This window comes from Sciurus vulgaris, assembly GCF_902686455.1.
Source record: "Sciurus vulgaris genome assembly, chromosome: 6".
Lineage (NCBI taxonomy): Eukaryota > Metazoa > Chordata > Mammalia > Rodentia > Sciuridae > Sciurus > Sciurus vulgaris.
In genome coordinates this window covers 35,012,554-35,035,226 of record NC_136466.1, presented here as the reverse complement: position 1 = coordinate 35,035,226, position 22,673 = coordinate 35,012,554, and the positions used below count along the sequence as shown (strand labels likewise).

Below are 22,673 nucleotides of genomic sequence, written 5' to 3'. Positions count from 1 at the left end.
CCCTCATTGTTAAGGGCTGCGTGACTGCATTTGCTTACTTTGTCATCTGAGTTAAGAGGCCACCAGGAGATCCTGCATCTTGACTCTAAAGACTATGACAGTTGTACAATCAAACTTTCACTGACAAGAGGAAAAGTCTCAAAAAAGGGGTTAAGCTAGTGGGAAGGAGAGTCCTGGGTTGAGCAGGCTTTCTCCTTACACTTTAGTCCTACTTTCCATGCCTGAATCAAAAAATGAGACAGCTTTTAATCTTTACTTATGGATCCTTTCTGATCACTGATAATCTCACAATTCATTATGCTGTGAGTGCTGACATCTACAGATGTACCAGGGGGGAGAAAGGGGTCAGGAAACCATAAAGGCACATTACAATGCTTCTTAGAAAGCACTACAGTCTTTAGTCAGCTCTGTCCCACAGCCCTTTCTATGAAATTGTAGATGTTCTGTACTGCACTATCCAATAGAGTAGCCACTTAAAAGTGTGGCTGCAGTGACTAAGGAACTCAATGTTAAATTCAGTTAAAATATTATCCCTTTATATCCACAGGGGATTGGTTCCAGGATCCCCAAGATACAAAAATCCACAGGTGCTCAAATCCCTTCCATAAAAAGATGCATACTTTAAATCATCTCTAGATTACTTATAATACCTAAAACAATGTAAATGCTCTGTATATAGCTGCTGTATGATATTGTTTAGGAAATGACAAGAAAGGCAGTATGTTCAGTACAGACACAATTTTCCCCCTGCATACTATATTTTTCACCTGCAGTTGGATGAGTTCATGGATGCAGAACCCATGCATATTGACTGCTAATTGTATCAAATTTCAATTTTTAAATTCAATTTTAAAAAATCAGCCGGCATGGTGGCACACGCCTGTCATTCCTACTACTCAGGAGGCTGAGGATGGTGAATTTCAGGCCAGCCTGTGCCACATAGAGATGTGAGACCTCTGTCTCAAATGAAAACAAAACAACAACAACAACAAAAAATTTAAGTAATTCAGTTTTTTTTTTTTTTTTTTTTTTTTTTTTTAAACCAAGGGCACTGTATCACTGAGTTACATTCCAGTCCTTTATTTATTTATTTATTTTTTTTGTGGTGCTGGGGATCGAACTCAGGGACTTGTGCTTGCAGTGCAAGCACTCTACTGACTGAGCTATCTCCCCAGCCCGCAGTCCTTTATTTTTTGAGATACGGTCTCACTAAGTTTCTGAGGCTGGCCTGCAACTTGTGTCTTCCTGCCTCAGTCTCCCCAGTTGCTGGGATTACAGGCACACATCACCATACAGGTAAGAAATTCAAATTTTAATTAATTTTACATTTAAATTTATATGTGTCTAATGGTTATTGTATTGGATAGCACAGCTCTAAATATTTGGTTTATAGGACTAAGTCAAATCTTAGTATCATAATCATTAAATGTTTCCTTTTCTCTCATAGATATGCTGAAACACTAGATTACAAGTGTTTAAATGGATTTCTTTCTTTCTGTACTGGTGGCTGAATCCAGGAGCGTTTTATTACTGAGCCACTTCCCCAGCCAGTCCTTTTTACTTTTAATTTTGAGACAGGGTCTCGCTAAACTGTTTAGGGCCTCACTAAGTTGCTAAGGCTGGTCTTGAATTTGGGATCCTGGTTGGGATTATAGGCACTGGCCACCATGCCCGGTTGTTAAATGGATTTCAAGAGCTCACTGGGTGATTAAAAAAAAAAATCCCCATTTTACAGGCTGGAAACTGTACGTGTCAGGGGTGGTGGCTTGTCGGTTAGTAAGTAGCAGTGCTTGAGGGGAACCCAAACCTCCTGACTCCTGATTTTACTCTGACAGATGTGCTGTCAACACCTGCAGGAGGTGAGGCTGGCGAGCATTTTGATATTTTAACAGCAACAGAAAGGTACAATGATTGATTTTTTTTTTTTTTTTGTACTGGGGATTAAACCCAGAGGCGCTTTACCGTGGAACCACACCTCCATCCCTTTTCATTTCTTAAAGCCTACCTATATTGCTGAGGTTGCCCTCAAACTTACGATCCTCCTGCCTCCGCCTCAGGAGTGGCTAGGATTACAGGCGTGCACCACGGCGCTCTACAAAGCTTAAATATTCTAAAATTAATACAGATTACTTACATCTAAATCTGTTCCCTTTCTTATCTACAGTCAATCCGTGAGAATGATCCTGCTGTTCGGGGGCGTACAATTACTAATGCAAAATTACGAATGGCGGTGGCCCAACCTCAGGCCGTCCAATCCCATTCCTGTGTCTTGTTTTAGCTGTGCAGCAAAAAAGACGCAGGCGAGCAGCGAGGCGTGTAACAGGTTGTTTTGTCAACTCGTCTAACTAGCCGAGCGAGAAACACCTCCTAGCCAGCCCGGCTACCACCGCGACCTGGGGCCTCGGTGACCAGCGTCTCACACACGAGACAGCCGCAATGCCACACGCGCGCAGACCCGTGGAGCCTACCTGTGCGCACCGCGCCGTCCCCGCCGCTGTTCCCGCCGCTCAGCCCCGCAGCCGCACGCAGCGCGCTCCCGCAACTCGCCGACAGGTTCCCGGTAGCCCTTCGCGCCAGGGTCAGAATGGGCGCAGACCAGCCCTCGGCCGTCGCCCGAGACTTCGCGGCGCTCCGCAGCTCGCCTAGACTTGGCAGCTGGCTCCGGTCCACGATCTCAAACTCTTCTCCTGGCTCCGACGCGGACCCTGGCCCTGGCTCCGGCTCCCGCCCCGCCGGGGAGCCGTCTTCCCCGTCGGCCATCTTGGCCGCGTCACGTGCCTGGCGGGCTGTCGGCCGGCGGCGTGTGGGCGCGGTGCGGGCGGGCGCTCCAGTGCCCTCGCAGCCCTTTTATTTCTGTACCCCAGATTTTTCTCGCTTCTCACCGCCCGCCTTGCCTTTCTTTCGCTATAATAAGGTTCAAAAAAGTACAGATCACCACATAAGAAGTACCCATAGTCCCACCAGCTGGAAAGGCTTACTTGCATGGAAGTTGCTCTTTAACTTTCTCCCTTCCAGGACTCTGCAACCAGACTACAATATAAGGGGCTCCCCAGGCCTTCATTTTCTTAGTGACACGATTTCCTCTTTTTAATTTCATTTCCTATCTAATATTTTCTACTGTATCATTTTTTCTGCAACATTCTTAAGAATAAACCCTAAATCGGCGGCTAAGCAAACTTGGACAGATGAGTCAAAAAATGATTTTTTTTTTTCTTTTAAATCAAATGACTACGACAGCATGGCAGAAAAGTGTATAACACTGTGGTGGGAATGACAAGACCTAGATTTTGCTATTAATTAGTTAAGTGGAATAATAATAGAACTGGCCTCATTGCTAAATAAGATTTTGCAGTAAGGACTACATAGCAGATGTTAGCCATTGTTGGAAACCACTGGATCTAGTTTCCAATGATACGGCTTGAGCAACTCACCATAAATGTATAGAGTTATTCAGTCTGCATTTTCACCTGGAAAAGAAGGAAATTTGGTTAAATAGAAACTCAAATTTAACACTTTGTAAACACATTTAACATTTTGTAAAGCGAGGCATGTGGGCTATATCTAACTAGGCAGAACGGTGGTACACAGCTCTGATCCCAGCTACTAAGGATATTGAGGCAGGAAGATCACAAGTTCTAACTAGCCTGAGCAATTTAGCCAGATTCTGTCTCAAATTTTTAAGAGAGGACTGTAGATGAAGCTCCAAGGTTGAGAGCTTTGGGGTTCAGTATCCAGTACCACAAAACAAACAAACAAGGAAAAAAAAAAAAAAAAGCCTATTATTTGACAATTTAAAAAGTTGTCAATGTTTAGAAATAAAAGATTTCACCTAAAAGTCTGGGTTTTAGCTTTCTCTTGAATTATCATAAGATTGACAATTTGGAGGTATACTCCCTATTGGTAATAAACTGTTGGGGTAAGCAGTGGCGGCTGTCAGAAAGTATTTAATGACACTTGTTAATGCAAAATAATAATCAGGTATAGGGACAATTGTAACCAGGTCAAGCACTGGGAGAGAGACACTGGGCTCAACTTCCAACATGGCAGGAACCAGTGTGAATTTTATAGGAAAGGATGGAAAATTACTAGTCGAAAACATCATAAAGGGGATTTTGGCTAAACCAACCTAACAATTCTTGCTGAAGACAGGCCAGGGTGAACAGGAATCACTGGGGGGATAGAGAAGGATGAAGATCCTGATCAGATATGAAGGATGGGGTTCCTCTTAAATTGCCTTAAAACAAGGCCTGGTGGTGAAGGCCTGCAATCCAGTGACTCGGGGGCTGAGACAGGAGGATCACAAGTTCAAGGCCAGTCTCAGCAGTTTAGCAAGGTCCTAAGCAACTTAATGAGACCCTGTTTCCAAATAAAAATATAAAGGGCTGGTGATGTGGCTTAGTGTTTAAGCACCCCTGGGTTTAATCCCTGATGCCAAAAAACAAAAACAAAAACAGATTTAAAGCAGGATTATTTGTTAAAACTGGATTTTAAACTGGGTGCGGTGGTGCACGCCTGTAATCCCAGCGACTGGGGTGGCTGAAGCAGGAGGATTGCAAGTTCAAAATCAGCCTCAGCAAAAGTGAGGCGCTAAAAAACTCAGTGAGATCCTGTCTCTAAATAAAATATAAATATATAATAAATAATAAATATAATATAAATATATAATAAATAATAAATATAATATAAATATATAAAATAGGGCTGGGGATGTGGCTCTGAGTTTGAGAGCTCCTGAGTTCAATCCCTGGTACCAAAGACAAAACAAAACAAAAAACCCAAAAAACAAACACCACTGAATTTTACAGTGATGTGCACAGAAAGACAAGGAGAGTTTAGATGCCTCACTGAAGGTCAGTGAAGCAAAAAATCGGTGTCATTTTGCCTTAAAAAGAGCAGCCACTTCAGGCTGGGGATATAGCTCAGTTGGTATAGTGCTTGCCTAGCATGCACAAGGCCCTGGGTTCAATCCCCCCGCAAAAGAAAAGAAAAAAAGAAAAGAAAATCCCAGGCACTTCCTGAGTCTCAAACTTGGTCCAGCCCACTTCATCAGTTTTCACCATCTGTCTGATTTCTGATCTCTGAAAGACATCTATGGAACTACTGCACTCAGTGGGGTGGTACTACTTCATGGGAATTGTGGGGATGTTGTTTGGGTTGTTTCAATGATAGAGGGCATGCTACTAGTCTTTATTGGAGGTGGACAGGGATGAAGATTGTCGAATTGTTCAGACTCTTTGTGACTTTCCAATGTTACTGGACATTATGTAGGTGAAACTCTTTTTTGTATAAAAATATGAAGTTTTTTTTGGTGAACAGTTTTATTATTTTATCAGGAAATTATGCTTCAATAACAAGTAATCCCCAAATCTCAGTAGCTTAACATAAAAGTATGTTTCTCATCATGTTACATGTCCACATGGATGGAAGGAATACTTGCTCAAATGATCATAGGCTCTTGGGTTGGAGTGTTGAGTCAAATTGATGTGCCAAACTTTTCTTATGCACATTTCATTGGCAAAAGGAAGTCATATGGCTGTATCCGACTTGAAGAGAGTTGGGAAGTTCAGTCCTACTAGTGACTGGGAAAAGGTATACTGACTACCACAAGTGTATTCTGAATTGTCCCAGAATGCAGTTAAATTGGTTTGTTCAGAACTTAAGCATTATTAGCCTTTTCACAAAATCATGTTGCTCACAAAAGCACTGCTTTGGGAAGTTGAATCTTTGAAGCAATACCTGAAGTCAGCACAATAATAGCAATTGAACATAAAGGTGCAAATGTCTGGCACATTATTTCTTTTAGTGGTAATTGTGTCTTGTGTATTTATTTACTTATTTATTTGTTTTAGTTGTCAATGAATCTTTATTTTATTTATTTATATGTGGTGCTGAGAATTGAACCCAGTGCCTCACACATGTTAGGCAAGCACTCTACTACTGAGCCACAATCCCAATCCATGTGTCTCATATGTGTGTGTGTGTGTGTGTGTGTGTGTGTGTGTACACATACATGTTTTGTAGTACTGGTGTTAGGTAGTAGTTAGACAGGGACTTAAGAAAATACTTAATACACAGTGGCACACACCTCTAATGCCAGGGACTCAGTAGGCTCATGAAGGAGAATCAAAAGTTCAAGGCCAGAATTAACAATTTAGTGAAACCCTAAGCAACTTAGTGAGACCCTATCTCAAAATAAAAAAGAAAGAACTGGGGATGTAGCTCAGTGGTAAAGCATCCCTGGGGTAAATCCCCAGTACCTGCCCCCATCCCCTCACCAAAAGAAAATACTTATTCCAGAACAAATCAGTTAATCAACAGTCTTGCCTCAGTGGCACCAAAAGTCGGACAAGCTTCAGAACCCTTTCTTGATCTCAGCTCTATAAACAATTCCTTTTGCAACAGGAGGAAGACAGATAAACTCAGGGTAAGAGCCAAAGGGCAAGAGTATGATTACTCAAAAGGGCCTAATTGCTAAAATATCTTCAGCAAGTTCCTGCACAAACAACGCTGACCAGACTGTGGCCTAAGATAAAAATGACACAACCATAAAACTCATGATGGTCACAAGACCCTGAGTCCCTGAGAAAGCAGGATAATTAAGACCAGAGCCTACTGATCATAAATTGTGTAAAAACAGTTCCAATTAAGACCTGTGAGCAGGGCCAGGATGACCAAGAATTGCCCTTAAGTTGTTAGGATAGCCTTATATTATCAATGTAATTGTAGCTTTGCTCCCTGCTCATGGGTTTCACTTAGCTATCTATGGGTATAAACATGTACAGTAGAGGTTTAGTAATCTAATGTAGTCTGTCATCCACAGCCAAGAGATGATACTTGGGTAGGACCTTCTAAAAACTTCCCCTACTCCAATAAAACTGGATTCACCAAGAAGTGAGTTGTAGATCTCCTCTTTGAAATAATGCACCCTCTCCCTTGGGGGTGTCTTCTTTCATAATGAACTTTGCTGTACTTCTTCTGTACCTTGTGTCTTGCTTGAAATTCTCTCTTATGAGATCACAAGAACCAAGAATTACACTGTGACCCCTGGTAACATTAACATGATGCCAGACCCCTTCTAACACTGGGAATTGAACCTAGGAGCTTTCTTCCTCTGAATTACAACCTCAGCTTTTTTTTTTTTTGTTTTGAGGGAGGATCTCACTAGGTTGCCCAGGCTGTCCTCAAACTTTCCATCCTCCTTCTTCAACCTTCCAAGTAGCTGGGATTACAGGTGTGTTCTGCTGCATCTCAGGAGGCTTGACTTTCTTGGTTGTATGTTTTGTGTTCTATTCCCCACAGATCAGCTCAAGGACTTTCTGAAATCCAGGTTTGACCTCTTTACCTTCCTGCTTACAAATTGCTTGAGGCCTTATCTATTGCAGGAGGGTCTTGCCCAGGTGCATTTTCTACTTGGTGTAGATGAAAAATTTAGATCTGTAGCACTGGGGTAGTTTGGGTGCCTTGCCTCAGCCCAAAGGGATATCCAAAGAGATGGATCCACATGGTTTTATTGGTATTGTAAGTTGGTCACATCTACTGAGTCCTGGAGTTTTACTAATTGTATTCCATGTGTACAATTTTTTTTAAATGGTTGGTATTAAACCCATGGCTTTGCACATGCTAGGAAAGGGCTCTAACACTTAGCTATATCAGTGGCCCTCAGATGTACAAATTTTATACTTGGTTTGGTATTTTATGATGTAGGAGATTCTCACTGTATGAACATAAGCAATGTCAGGAACAGGCAATTAAAATAAGATTGCTGACTGGGTGTGATGGCACATGCCTTTAATCCCAACAACTTGGAAGTCTGAGGCAAGAGGATCACAAGTTCAAGACCAGCCTCAGCAACTTAAGAGATTCTGTTTCAAAATAAAAATAAATAAATAAATAAAAACATTGAGGATGTAGCTTAGTTACAGAGTATCCCTGGGTTAACCACAGAGTAACTACAAAAAATAAAATCAAATCACTGTTCTAAGTACATGTCATTAGTTATAAAGTTTCTTGCCACTAATGTTTGCCTAAAAACAAATCAAGGGACTGGAGGTGTGGCTCAGTGGTAGAGCACTTGCCTAGCATGTGTGAGGCACTGGGGTTGATTCTCAGCACCACATATAAATAAATGAGTAAAATAAAGGTCTATAAACATCTAAAATATTTAAAAAAGTGAATCAAGCCTTTAAAGCAAGCAATGCTATTCAATAGGATCTTTTGAGATGATGGAAATATTCTACTTTTTCATTCACCAACGTGATAGCCGCTAACCACAGGTGGCTACTGAACCCTTGAAATGTGGTTCATGTGACTGACGAACTGAATTTTTACTTCAATTTAATTAATTTGAATTTAGATGTGACTAGAGGCTAGTATATTAGCACAGCTTTAGATCTTCCAATTTGCAGAAAATATACAGAAAAGAAAAACAGCACCTGTAGCAGCAAAAAGACACAGCCAGAGGAGGCAGCATGCTCCAGGGCCTTGCACAACCTAAGAGACAACCTGGTTAGAGAGGAACAGCCTGCAAAGAAAGACTTTTTTCCCCTTAATTCAGGAAATTTCAATATGGGTTGGATATATTAGATGATATTATAGAATTATAGTTATTTTTATTAGATGTGATAATGGTTTGAAGTTATGTCAGAAAACACCCCCTCCCCTTTTTAAGCTACATTAGAGTTATGGCAAAATGTCATGATATTTACAGAAAATAAAATAGAGTTGGGATTGTAGTTCAGTGGTACAGCAGTTGCTCATCATGTGTGAGGCCCTGGGTTTGATTTCTAGCACTGCCACCTGTCCCCCAAAATAAAAAGCAAGTATGGCAAGAGGTTGAAAAATTTGATATCTGGGCTGGGGTGTGGCTCATTGGAAGAGTGCCTACATGTAATCCTCAGCTCTGCAGGGGGAAAAAGAGTTTAAGAAGAGTATCTCTGTTTAACGTATGTGTCCCTCTACTTTTCCGAATGTGTGGATTTTCATGCTGAAGAGTAAAAGTATGTATACCAACATTTATCTATATGAAATAGGAACCAAGATTTCATAAACAGTGAAAAAAAATTCTACAAAAGACTTGATTGAGATTTTATTTTGTAAAGACAAAAATTGTGGAAATGAACTTATTTTCTCTTATATTTAACAAAATGTAGAATGTGTTTAAAAATTTGGAATCATCAACTATTGTTTTTTTTGCATTTTTTTCTGAAATTTTATATGATACCAAGATACAGCATAATTCATTTTATAGAATGAATCGAGTGGAGTCAGGAAAAGGATCCAAAATATTTCTCTCTCTCTTTTGCAAAATGTATCTGCCATTTAATTTTATTTAGATGTAGCTAGTACTCAAGCTATTTGGCACAAAGTGGTAATTATTTCATTACTCTTGCTATGTATCATTCTATTTTTGTGGGATATCTCATAGTAAAAAGTAAGCTGTTTTATGCTATTGTTATGTATTTGTTGCTATTGTTATTGAACCTATCCAAACTCATTCTTCACTTTACATTTGTTTTAATTTTTTTTCAAACTGTTCTATTTAGAAGCTCTTATTGAGTTTCAGCATCAATTTTATTTTCTTCAATTGTTGACTGGTCCATAATTCTGCCAACCTCGCGTGCCAGTGGCTTTGTGTGGGGAAATGAGTAGCTTTGTGTGGGCTTGATCATGACTTTGTTTATTTGTGAAATCTTGCATTGTGTGCAAGATTCACAGTTTCACTGTCCAGATGATTTGCATTGTAGGCATCTGACAATGGGGAGTAGACAGGCTTGGCCTTGGTATAGTTCATTGGGAATGATGCTTTGTGTATCAGTAGGGAGTGAATTTTGAGTAGGGACCTTCTTTTTTTTTTTTCTTTTCCCCTGATATGGAGGTTTGAATTCAGGGGCATTCTACCACTGAGCTATATTCCCACCCCTCAGCTTTTTTAAAACAGATTTTGATACGGGTCTTGCTAAGTTGCCCAGGCTGTCCTTGAACTTGTGATCCTCCTGCTTCAGCCTCCCAAGTAGTTGGGATTTTAGGGAGCATCACTGTGCCAGCTAGTAGGGGCTCATTTTAAAATGATTTATTCCTTAGCGAATATTTTAACATTACAAAAACTTCTTATTCTCTAAATATAGCCTTGTAACTGCAGGGACTTGTGTAAAATAGCCTCAGATAACAGAAACCCTTTCTTTTTTTCAGTTCAGAACTTTGGAGCTTAGTCAGATACAAGTAAATGGGATATAGGTACTGTTGCTGAGATAGAATCGAAATATAGCTGTTATTTTGTGAAAATAATTTTGTATTCATCCCAAAATAGATAACTTAAAGCAAGAAAGTTAAACTGAGAATTTGCATAATGGATCCCCAATAGAGAGAGCTGTCATGTCAACTGAATGACCTGATACTTTCCTGTTTGGTGTCTCACTCTGGCCACAGAATACCAGAATTACTTTTATTTTATTTTATTGCTGTGCTAGGGATCAAACGCTGCAGGGCCTTGTGCATGTCAGGTAAGTACCCTACCACTGAGCTACATCCCTAACCGGAAAGAATCTTAAGTTCAGCCAAAGTCATGCTTTCAGATGAAATGCTAGGAGCCAGCAGGACCATGAAGGTGGCCTTAAGGTCCCTGCCAGCAGCTTCTAAAATGATGACCTTTCTGATTTGATAACATCTTCCCATGACCTAATTTACCTAGTTCTCTCTCTGTCCCATAACATTTTATTATGAAAAATTTCAAGCAAGGAGTATAACATTTGACCATCTCTATTTGTCATTTTTAATTCCTTCATTAATCCATTTTGCTTTTCAATGTATGTCAAAGGAAATTTCCGATCCTCATACATAAATCAAACTTTTTATATAGAAATTATTTCAATATTATAGGAAAGTTACAAGAATAAAGATAGTAAAAAGTACATCAGTAGACCCCTTACATTATTAACATTTCACTGTTAGTTTTATGTGCTCTCTCTATATTTCTATTTATATATGTTTTCTTTTTCCTTGGACCTTTTTTTCTTGCAGTACTGGGCATGGAATCCAGGGCTTCATATATGCTAGGCAAGCACTCTACTACTGAACTGCACCCCCAATTCTCCTTGAACTTTGTTAGAGCAAATTACGTAACTATGACCCCTTAGCCTTAAGTCCTTCAGGATATATTTATTTAAAAAATCATATTCAGGTTTTATTGTGTTAAAACAATGCATGAAATATGTAGCCCATCAATTAGGACTTGAAAAACTTTGATTTGTAAAAGTTATTCTTCTTTGCTTTTGATTATTTTCAGCTTCATTAAGATTTAATAGACAAAAATTATATTTATGGTATGTAATATAATGTTTTGATGTATGTATACATTGCAAAATGATAAAAATCAGCTTAATTATATCTGTCATCTCACATTTCTTTTGTAGTGAGAATGTTTACAATCCACTCTGTTATGGGGCGCAACTTAAGAACAGACGGATCACCACTGAGAAGCCCAAATTAAGCCAGTCTTTATTAAGCCAGTCGGCTGACTGTCTCACACAATGCCCCCAAAAATGGCTATTGGGAGGACAGCCCCGACCACAGGGTTGTAGGGGTTCTTATACCAAAAATCACATTAATCATAAGAGTCTGTTGCTATGATTCGAAATTACACATTAACATCATGAGATCACTCACAGAGGGGAAAGTGGGTCAGAATGATCCTTACCTAGGTACAAACTAAAGAATGGTTACTAACATCCACATGATCACTGTTCACATGGTACATTGTTTAGGAGCAATAGGAATCAAAAGAGAGCAATTTTTCTTTACATAGGAATTATCATTCTGTATTGTTAAACATGTCACATTAAGTAACTGATGATGAGCACAGAGGCGGGGTGTTCCCATGGGAGAAGCTTGTTTCCTATATAACGTGGAGTCTCAGAGCAAAATGGAGTCTGTTCAGTCATTTCCCTTAGAGTCTGGCCTATAACATTTTCATGGAGTCAGATCTGTCAGCCCATCACACTCTCTCTTAGCAATTTTTTTTTTTGTATTGGGGATTGAACTCAGGGGCACTTAACCATTGAGCCACATCCCCAGCCCTTTTTTTGGTTTTCATTTTTTATTTTGAGAAAGGGTCCTGCTCAGTTGCTTAGGGCCTAAGTTGCTGAGGTTGACTTTGAACTTGCCATCCTCCTGCCTCAGCCTCTCCAACCCCTGGGATTATAGAGCATGTTTGGCTCTTTTAGCAATTTTTAAGTATACATTATCAACTATAGTAAATATAGTTATGATATAGGTTTCCAGGGCTTATTTCTTCTAACTTTATATGTTTTAACTAGCGTCCTCATTTCTCACCCCACGTCTCCACCACCCTGCTCTCAGGCCCCAGTGACCATTCTTCTCTCTGATTTTATGAATTTGACTTTTTTACATCCTACATGTAAATGAGTTCATCCAGTATTTGTCTTTCTGTGCTTTCCTTATTTTACTTAGCAAAATGTCCTCCGATATCATTCACGTTGTTGAAAATGACATGATTTCCTTCCCTTTTAGAGGCTGAAAAGTTTAATTGTGTATGAATACCACATTTTGCTTATCCATTTATCTATTGAGAGAGAGACTTATGTTGATTTTATATCTCAACTGTTGTGAATGAAGCTGTGAGGAATAGGAAAGTGCAAACATTTCTTTGAGATTCTAATTTTAATTCTTTTGAATAAGTATGCAGAAGTGAGATTGCTGGGTCATATGATAGTTCTATTTTTAATTTTTGGAGGAACTCATACTGTTTTCCATAAAGGCTATATGAATTTACATTTCCACCAACAGTATGACATATTCTTGAGAACTGGGATATTTTCTGGGTAAAATTCTGAACATCAGTACATTTAATATCATTATGTACCCTTATTCTAATCTTGCATTTGTATCCAATTCCTAGTTTTAAAGATGACCATATTTCATTGCATTGTATGGAAGTATCTTCATTGATTTTTACCAGTTTCCTATCATTGGATATGTGGGTAGTTTCCGAATTTTCTTCTTCTTTTGAGACAGGGTCTCACTTTGTTGCTCAAGTTGGCCTCAAACTTCTGTGCTCAAGTGACCTTCCCGCCTCAGCTTCCTGAATGCTGGGCCTAACAACTTTAATTTATGTTGCAGAGTGATACAAAATGAACGTTATGTTTTGAAGGAATATGCAAATTATTTTCCTCATATAGAGTTCAGGATGAATATTTATTTTTCTAAGGTAAGTAGATTCCCCAGTCATTTCCTGAACTGATGTCCTTAAACTTTTTTATTTTTTATTTTTATTTTTGCAGTGCTGAGGATTGAAGCCAGATCTCATGCATCCTTGGCAGATGCTCTACAACTGAATTAATTGAGTTACACCTCTGTCCAAACTATTGATCTTTTTATTCCTTTATCAGAACCAAAGATTCTTACACTTGAAGACTGTATCTCATATTTTTCCTGTCATGACCCTCGTAGGATGCAATGATCTTTTTTGTGTAATAGCATTGTAAATGGGTGGAAAACTGCTTGCTGCAGAGGTAATACTCAGAATCTGGCTTCCCCAGACTTTTCTGGGTTTCCTTGGACCAAAAGCATTAATACCTCTGCACCACAGCCAATTTTCCCAATGGTCATACTAGTCAGGAAATTCTGCTCTGTTCTGTGGAGAGTTGAAGTTTTATCTCCTTCCTGGTGAAGAATATCATGAATGCTTTGAAATTTGTGCTAATATACAGAAATAGCTATGTAGCAAATGTAAATATTTGGCTGCCATCTAGTGGTCTAAAATGGATTTGTGTTTCTAACCTTTCAAGATTTGATCGTTACTATCTCATGCATGCATGCATGCATCATCCATCCTTTGGTTCTCCCATGCATTTATCCGTATCCATCCTCCAATCCATCCCTATCCATCCGTTTGGTCATCCTGGTTACCAAGGCTCTATGTGATCTGGCCCTTGCCAATCTCTCTGACTCCAGTTCATATCACTAAAAAGTATGTGCACTTGCACATCCCACATGACTTTTTTCTGTTCCTTAAACACGCCAAGCTTATTCTTTGCATACGCTTTCCCCTTTGTTTGAGATAATTTTCTCTCAGTCTCTTCACACCTGGCTTTTTATTATCATCATTCATATTCAAGTTTAACTTAATTTTTCAAAGAGACTTCCCCTAATCATTCTAAAACGATTAGGAAAACCCCTCCTAACCTCCAGTCCCTCTTGGTCACTTCACTCAGTTTTACTTCATGCACAGTATGTATCCTTTCCTAATATTTTCCTGTTGAAGTCTTATTTGAGCTTGTCTGCTTCCCCCTACCAGAATGTAGCTCAGAGGGAAACTTACTTTCTTGTTCACTGCTATATCCTTTGTACTTAGAATAAACTACTTCAATGTTAGTGACTTTAAATAGCAACGTTTATTTTATGCTCACACTACACAGCCATGTTGGGTGAACAGAATATTTCCTTTTAACTCAGAGACCTGTCTTCCACCCGCTGGAACTTCCTTTCTCACCTCTGCTGTGGAAGGATACTGAAGGACTTCTGGGACGTGACTTACACCCTTCTGTTCACATTCATTGGCCAGAGTGGACATATGGCCATGCTTAACTCTGTGGCACCCCCTTTCTTGTCCTCTGGCTCAAAAGCCAGGATGTTAGTCTTCTATTTCTTCTGTACCCTTTCTGTGACCAGCCTTACCTTTGTGGTCGAGTGATGGGGAAAAAAGAATAAAAAGCAAAGAGTCGTAGCTTCAGAACTGTTTTTCCTGGGACTAGAACTTGAGAGCAAAAAAGAAAAACAAACCAATAAACAAAGACAGGGAATATTCCTCATTCTCTCTGTCCTCCCGAGGTTCCCTTCTTGCTTCTCAGGCAAGAAAGGGAGGGATTTAAATTTTTTTTTTTTTTTTTAATTTTTAAAGCTCTGTCTTAGTCAGCTTTGTATTACTGTGACAAAATACCTAAAATAATCAACTTAGTAAGGGAAAAAAGTTTATTTTAAATGCCTATCTTGTTTATCTTTAACATTTCTTGTGTGTGTTGTCTGTGTGTTTTGTGGTGCTGGGGATTGAAACCAAGACCTTTGTGCGTGTGAGGCAAGCACTCTACCAACTGACCTATATCCCCAGCTCTTTTGTTTTCTGATAAATATGTCTTCCTTCCTTCCTTTCTTCCTTCTTTTCTTCCTTCCTTCCTTCCTTCCTTCCTTCCTTCCTTCCTTCCTTTTGGGTACTGGGAATTGAACCCACAGATGCTTTACCACTGACATACATCCCCAGTCACTTTTATTTTTTTATTTTGAGACAGGGTATTACTAAGTCACTTCAGTCCTCACTAAGTTGCTGAGGCTGGCCTCAAACTTGTGATCCTCCAGCTTTAGCTTCCTGAGTTGCTGGGATTGCAGGTGTGTGCCACCATACCCAGGTCATAAGTTTTTCTTGAAGTATTGTGCTAGTTGAGTCCCACAAATTTTGACATTGATATGGTTCAGTTTTAAATATTTCATAATTTGCCTTTTAAGAGTTGTTTAGAAATGCATTATTTACATTCTAATAATTGTTTCTTTGCTTTTATCCCTATTCTTCCTCCCTTCTCCATCTCTTCTCTCTTCCTTTCCTTTCCCCCTTCCTTCCTATTATGGATGGAGAACATAGTACAATACTGATTTTTTGGAGTTATTAAAACTTCCTTTAAGATATAACACATGCCAGGCATGGTGGTGCATGCTTGTAATCCCCGTGGTTTGGGAAGCTAAGGCAGGAGGATCACAGGTTCAAAGCCAGCCTCAGTAACTTAGCAAGGCATTAAGCAACTCAATGAGACCCTATCTCTAAATGGAATATATAGAAAGGGCTGGGGATGTGGCTCAGTGATTAAACGCCCCTGGTTCAAGCTCTGGTACCAAAAACAAAACAAAACAAAACAAAACAAACAAAAAACCCCGCAAAAACAACAAAAACCCCTCCCCAAACCAAAAAAACAAAAGAAACTAAGATGCAACACATGTTTAATTCTTGTAAATGGTCTAAGTGTGCTTAAAAATAATGCAGTTCTTTATTGATAGTGAAGATCTTCAGATCTTTGCTTATTATTATTTTTATCTGCTTGGTTTATTGGTTTTGGAGAGGGGCAAATTGTTGGTTTAGCTATACTTTTTGCTATACTATCTGGTGGAAAGTATAGCATACTGACATTATTGACTTTTTTTTTTATAGAAATTCTTCCAGTTGTGACTTTCTAGAACATGAAACTCTAGGTTTAGGGGCATAAATGTCTATGTGGATATATACTTTTTTTTTTTTCCTCTTAGAGTAAATGTATTTGCAATTTTGCTAGATATTGCCCATTTCTGCTCCACAGGGTTTCATCATGTTGCATTGCTAGTAGATATATGAGAGTGATGGTTTCTCCATAACCTTACCAGTAAGGTGTATGATCAAGTTTTGGGAATTCTGTTAATATAATGACTGAAATAGTGTGTGTCGTAGTTTTAATTTGTATTCCTCTTGGATGTCTTATTTTATTCGTGCTGCTGTACAAAATAATGGAGACCTGGTGATTTATAAAGAATGGACATTATTTCTCACAGTTCTGGACACTGGGGGAATTGAAAATCAAGGAGCCAGCAAATTGAATTGTCTGGTGTTGCTCTTTGCTTGCAACATGGCGTGTTACTGCTGCAACCCTTAGAAGGGAGGAAAACTATGTCTGATACCAGTAGATTGCCCTTTTCCTCAGACCCATTCAGTAATGAGGACAAGACTTCGATAAAAAGAAATAAAAAACTTTTATTGCTTTGTTAACAAAGGAGAAAGGAAATTAACTTATGTCACAGAGGCTACCATTCTAACTGCTTGAGAGGAGAAACTGAGGGCTTTAAAAGGGAGACTACAAGAGCTATTTTCTAGTTATTATCAGTAGATGCAATTAGCGCTCAACTTTATACTTAAGAGGGCTGTTTTCCCATTTCAAGGTTTGGAGTTTCTCTGTTCAGGTGGGCAGTAAATAGGACGGACAACTCCACTTAGGACAGGAGGAATGTTAATCTTGAATACCCATCTCAGTCCCCTGCCCTGCAGTTGTGGGAGCGAGAGGGAGAAGAAGAAAAAAAATTCAGTTTAAAATAAGCTTCCAATTGTTGAGCAGCAAAGTTTATATTCATTTCATAAATTGGACCTCTGTTACATGTCCTCACAGAACAAAAGGGGCCAAAAGGGGCAAACTCCTTCTCTCAAGACATTTTATAAGGGCACCAAATTCCGTTCAGGAGGCAGAGCCCTATGTGTTAGTAGGGGTTCTCTAGAGGAACAGAACCAACAGGAAGTATGATTATAAAAAGGGATTTGTTAGATTTGCTTACACAACCAGAAGTTGGCTAGTCCACAATGGCCGTCTGCAGGCGGAAGAGCTGGAGGAACCAGTAGCTGTGCAGTCCAAGAGGCTGAAGTTCAGGACAAGAGGGATCAGTGATGCTACTCCAGTCTGAGATGGAAGGCTTCTGGAAACTCCCTGGAGAATCACTGGCAGAGACTGCTTTGAAGGAGTGAAGGAGTGAGTCTGATATCCTCAGGCGATCGCAGCAGTAATCAAGAACCCATGCAAGAAGAATGGAGCTTGCATCTGCTGCTGCTTCCTTGTTCTTCCAACTTTTATTCCATCCAAGCCACCATCCTATTGGACGGTGCTGCCAATGCTTAGGGAGGGTCTTCACTTCACTGTGCTATGCCACATGCCAGTCATTCCTAGATACACCCTCAATGACAAAAGCAGAAGCCTCTTAACCTTTGACATCTCTTAATCCTTGGCATCTCTTAATCCAATCAAGTTGACAAATCAAATTACCCATTATACCTCATGACACATGCACCTTTCAAAGGCCCCGCCTCCTGATGTTGTTGTTTTGGGGATTGAATTTTGTTGGGGACAAAAAAAAAACATTCAACCATAGCATCTTTTTTTTTTTTTTTTTTTAAAGTTGAGAATGAATAATTTAATAACATTAATAGTTTCCTGATGGAAACAATGACTTTGGTCTGATACCAAGTCTGGTATCTTCTTTAGGTGTATCAGAATACCAAATTCTTGATTCTATTTTACATTCTAAAACAGACAAATGATAACAAATTCCATGTAGGTCAAATACGTAGTGTATTAAAATTACAATCTGTGTAGTCCTCCCATTGTATAACATGTCCATTTTATAATATTTCCAATTTTGGTATGACCTAGAGGTTTACAATTGTCTATTTGGTGCCAAAATCTCACTCATGAGGTACTCATTCACGTCTTGTAACATTATATCTATAGCACCTGCATACCGTAGGGACCCATCAATGTTTGTTCAATGAATGAATTAGTGAGTGAATGCAGAATGTTATGGTTTGGATATGAGGTGTTTCCCCAAAGGCTCCTATGTTAATGCAGGGATGTTCAGAGGTGCAATGACTGGACTGTGAGATCTGTACCCTAGACAATACATTCTAATTTGGGTGGTAACTTATAGGCAGGTGGGTGTGGCTGGAGGAGGTGGGTCATTGGGAGTGTACCCTGTAAGGGTTCATCTTCCCTAAAGCCCTTCTCTGTTTCCTGGCTGCCATGAACTGAGCAATGGTCCTTCATCAAACCCTTTCTTTGCTTTCTTTCTTTTTTTTTTTTCTTTCTTTTTTTTTTTTTTTTTTTTTTTTTTTTTTTAAACAAATGGGATACATGTTGTTTCTCTGTTTGTACATGGCGTAAAGGCATACCATTTGTGTAATCATAAATTTACATAGAGCAATGTTGTTTGATTCATTCTGTTATTTTTTCCCTTCCCCCCACCCCTCCCACCCCTCTTTACCCTCTATACAGTAGTTCCTTCCTCCATACTTGCCCCCCTCCCTAACCCTAACTCTAACCCTTCCCTCCCCCCCATTATGTGTCAACCTCCACTTATTAGCGATATCATTCGTCCTTTGGCTTTTTGAGATTGGCTTATCTCACTTAGCATGATATTCTCCAATTTCATCCATTTGCCTGCAAATGTCATAATTTTATCATTCTTTATGGCTGAGTAATATTCCATAGTATATATATACCACAGTTTCTTTATCCACTCATCAATTGAAGGGCATCTAGGTTGGTTCCACAGTCTGGCTATTGTGAATTGAGCAGCTATGAACATTGATGTGGCTGTATTTCTGTAGTATGCAGATTTTAAGTCCTTTGGGTATAGGCCAAGGAGTGGGATAGCTGGGTCAAATGGTGGTTCCATTCCAAGTTTTCTAAGGAATCTCCACACTGCTTTCCATAGTGGCTGCACTAATTTGCAGCCCCACCAGCAGTGTATGAGTGTACCTTTCTCCCCACATCCTCGCCAACACCTGTTGTTGCTCGTATTCTTGATAATCACCATTCTAATTGGGGTGAGATGGAATCTTAGGGTGGTTTTGATTTGCATTTCTCTTATTACTAGAGATGTTGAACATTTTTCCATATGTTTGTTGATTGCTTGTAGATCTTCTTCTGTGAAGTGTCTATTCATTTCCTTAGCCCATTTGTTGACTGGACTGTTTGAATTCTTGGAGTAGAGTTTTTTGAGTTCTTTATAGATTCTGGAGATTAGTGCTCTATCTGAAGTATGATTGGCAAAGATATTCTCCCACTCTGTAGGCTCTTTCTTCGCATTGCTGATAGTTTCCTTTGCTGAGAGAAAGCTTTTTAGTTTGAATCTATCCCAGTGGTTGATTCTAGCTTTTATTTCTTGTGCTATGGGAGTCCTGTTAAGGAAGTCTGGTCCTAGACCAACAAGGTGAAGATTTGGACCTACTTTTTCTTCTATAATCTGCAGGGTCTCTGGTCTGATTCCGAGGTCCTTAATCCATTTTGAGTTTAGTTTCGTGCATGGTGAGAGATATGGGTTTAGTTTCATTCTGTTGCATATGGATTTCCAATTCTCCCAGCACCATTTGTTGAAGAGGCTATTTTTTCTCCATTGCATATTTTTGGCCCCTTTGTCTAGTATGAGAAAATTGTATTTATTTGGGTTTGTGTCCGTGTCCTCTATTCTGTACCATTGATCTACCTTTCTATTTTGGTACCAATACCATGCCGTTTTTGTTACTATTGCTTTGTAGTAGAGTTGAAGATCTGGTATTGCAATACCCCCTGTTTCACTCTTCCTGCTAAGGATTGCTTTAGCTATTCTGGGTTTCTTATTCTTCCAGATGAATTTCATAATTGCCTGCTCTATTTCTGTAAGGTACACAATTGGGATTTTAATTGGAATTGCATTGAATTTGTATAGCACTTTAGGTAGTATGGCCATTTTGACAATATTAATTCTTCCTATCCAAGAACATGGAAGATCTTTCCATCTTCTAAGGTGTTCTTTAATTTCTTTCTTTAGTGTTGTATAGTTCTCATTGTAGAGGTCTTTCACCTCTTTTGTGAGATTGATTCCCAAGTATTTTATTTTTTTCGAGGCTATTGTGAATGGGGTAATTTTCCTAATTTCTCTTTCTGAAGATTCATCACTTATGTATAAAAATGCGTTGGATTTATGGGCATTGATCTTGTAACCTGCTACTTTACTGAAATCACTTATGAGTTCTAAGAGTTTTCTGGTGGAATTTCCAGGTTCCTCTAAATATATAATCATGTCATCAGCGAACAGGGATAGTTTGAGTTCTTCTTTTCCAATTCGTATCCCTTTAATTTCTTTGGTTTGTCTAATTGCTCTGGCCAGAGTCTCAAGAACGATGTTGAATAGAAGTGGTGAAAGAGGGCATCCCTGCCTTGTTCCAGTTTTTAGGGAGAATGCTTTCAGTTTTTCACCATTTAGAATGATATTAGCCATGGGCTTAGCATAAATGGCCTTTACAATATTAAGGAATGTTCCCACTATCCCCATTTTTTCTAGTGTTTTGAGCATGAAGGGGTGCTGTATTTTATCAAATGCTTTTTCTGCATCTATTGAAATAATCATGTGATTCTTGACTTTAAGTCTATTAATATGGTGAATTACGTTTATTGATTTCCTGATGTTGAACCAACCTTGCATCCCTGGGATGAAACCCACTTGATCATGGTGCACTATCTTTTTAATATGTTTTTGTATGCGATTTGCTAAAATTTTGTTGAGAATTTTTGCGTCGATGTTCATTAAGGATATTGGTCTGAAATTTTCTTTCCTTGATGAGTCTCTGTCTGGTTTAGGTATCAGTGTGATATTGGCTTCATAGAATGAGTTTGGGAGGGTTCCCTCCTCTTCTATTTTATGGAATACTTTGAGAAGTATTGGAATGAGCTCTTCCTTAAAGGTTTTGTAGAACTCGGCTGAGAACCCATCTGGTCCCGGACTTTTCTTTGTTGGTAGGCTTTTGATGACTTCTTCTATTTCAGTACTTGAAATTGGTCTATTTAAATTGTTTATGTCCTCCTCATTCAGTTTAGGCAATTCATATGTCTCTAGAAACCTGTTGATGTCTTCGAAATTTTCTATTTTGTTGGAGTATAGATTTTCAAAATAGCTTCTAATTATGTTTTGTATTTCCATCCTGTCTGTTGTGATATTTCCTTGTTCATTCCGAATTTTAGTGATTTGGGTTTTCTCTCGTCTTCTCTTTGTTAGTGTGGCTAAAGGTTTATCAATTTTGTTTATTTTTTCGAAGAACCAACTATTTATTTTGTCAATTTTTTGTATTGTTTCTTTTGTTTCAATTTCATTGATTTCAGCTCTGAGTTTAACTATTTCCTGTCTTCTACTACTTTTGGTGCTGTTCTGTTCTTCTTTTTCTAAGGCTTTGAGCTGTAGTGTTAGGTTGTTTATTTGTTGAGTTTTACTTCTTTTATTAAATGCGCTCCATGAAATAAATTTCCCTCTAAGTACTGCTTTCATAGTGTCCCAGAGATTTTGATATGATGTTTCTTTGTTCTCATTTACCTCTAAGAATTTTTTAATTTCCTTCCTAATATCTTCTGTTATCCATTCATCATATAATAGCATATTGTTTAATCTCCAGATGTTGGAATAGTTTCTGTGTTTTACTCTTTCATTTATTTCTAACTTCAATCCATTATGATCTGATAGAATACATGCTAGTGTCTCTATCTTCTTGTATTTGCTAACATTAGCTTTGTGGCATAATATATGGTCTATTTTAGAGAAGGATCCATGTGCTGCTGAGAAGAAAGTGTATTCACTCTTGGTTGGATGGAATATTCTATAAATGTTCGTTAAGTCTAAATTATTGATTGTGTTGTTGAGATCTATGGTTTCTTTGTTCAATTTTTGTCTGGAAGATCTGTCCAGTGGTGAGAGCGGCGTGTTAAAATCACCTAGTATTATTGTGTTGTGGTCTATTTGGTTTCTGAAATTGAGAAGGATTTGTTTGACATACATAGATGAGCCACTGTTTGGGGCATAGATATTTATGATTGTTATATCTTGCTGATTTATGCTTCCCTTAAGCAGTATGAAATGACCTTCTTTATCCCTTCTGACTAACTTTGGCTTGAAGTCCACATTATCGGAAATGAGGATGGATACTCCAGCTTTTTTGCTGAGTCCATGTGCATGGTATGTTTTTCCCCATCCTTTCACCTTTAATCTATGGGTATCTTTTTCTATGAGGTGAGTCTCTTGCAGGCAACATATTGTTGGATCTTTCTTTTTAATCCAGTCTGCCAGTCTATGTCTTTTGA

General features: G+C 38.8%; 1 protein-coding gene across 1 annotated transcript in view; it reads right to left on the bottom strand.

Annotated features, from left to right (window-relative positions):
* The window catches only part of RUFY1 (RUN and FYVE domain containing 1), a 57,339-nt gene extending 53,992 nt beyond the window's left edge, over positions 1 to 3,347 (bottom strand). The window contains exon 1 of the mRNA XM_079144138.1: positions 2,469 to 3,347. Within this exon, the coding sequence (XP_079000264.1) occupies positions 2,469 to 2,760 (292 nt within the window). The 5' untranslated portion in view covers positions 2,761 to 3,347. The remainder of the gene's footprint in view (positions 1 to 2,468) is intronic.
* Between the last annotated feature and the right edge of the window lie 19,326 nt (positions 3,348 to 22,673).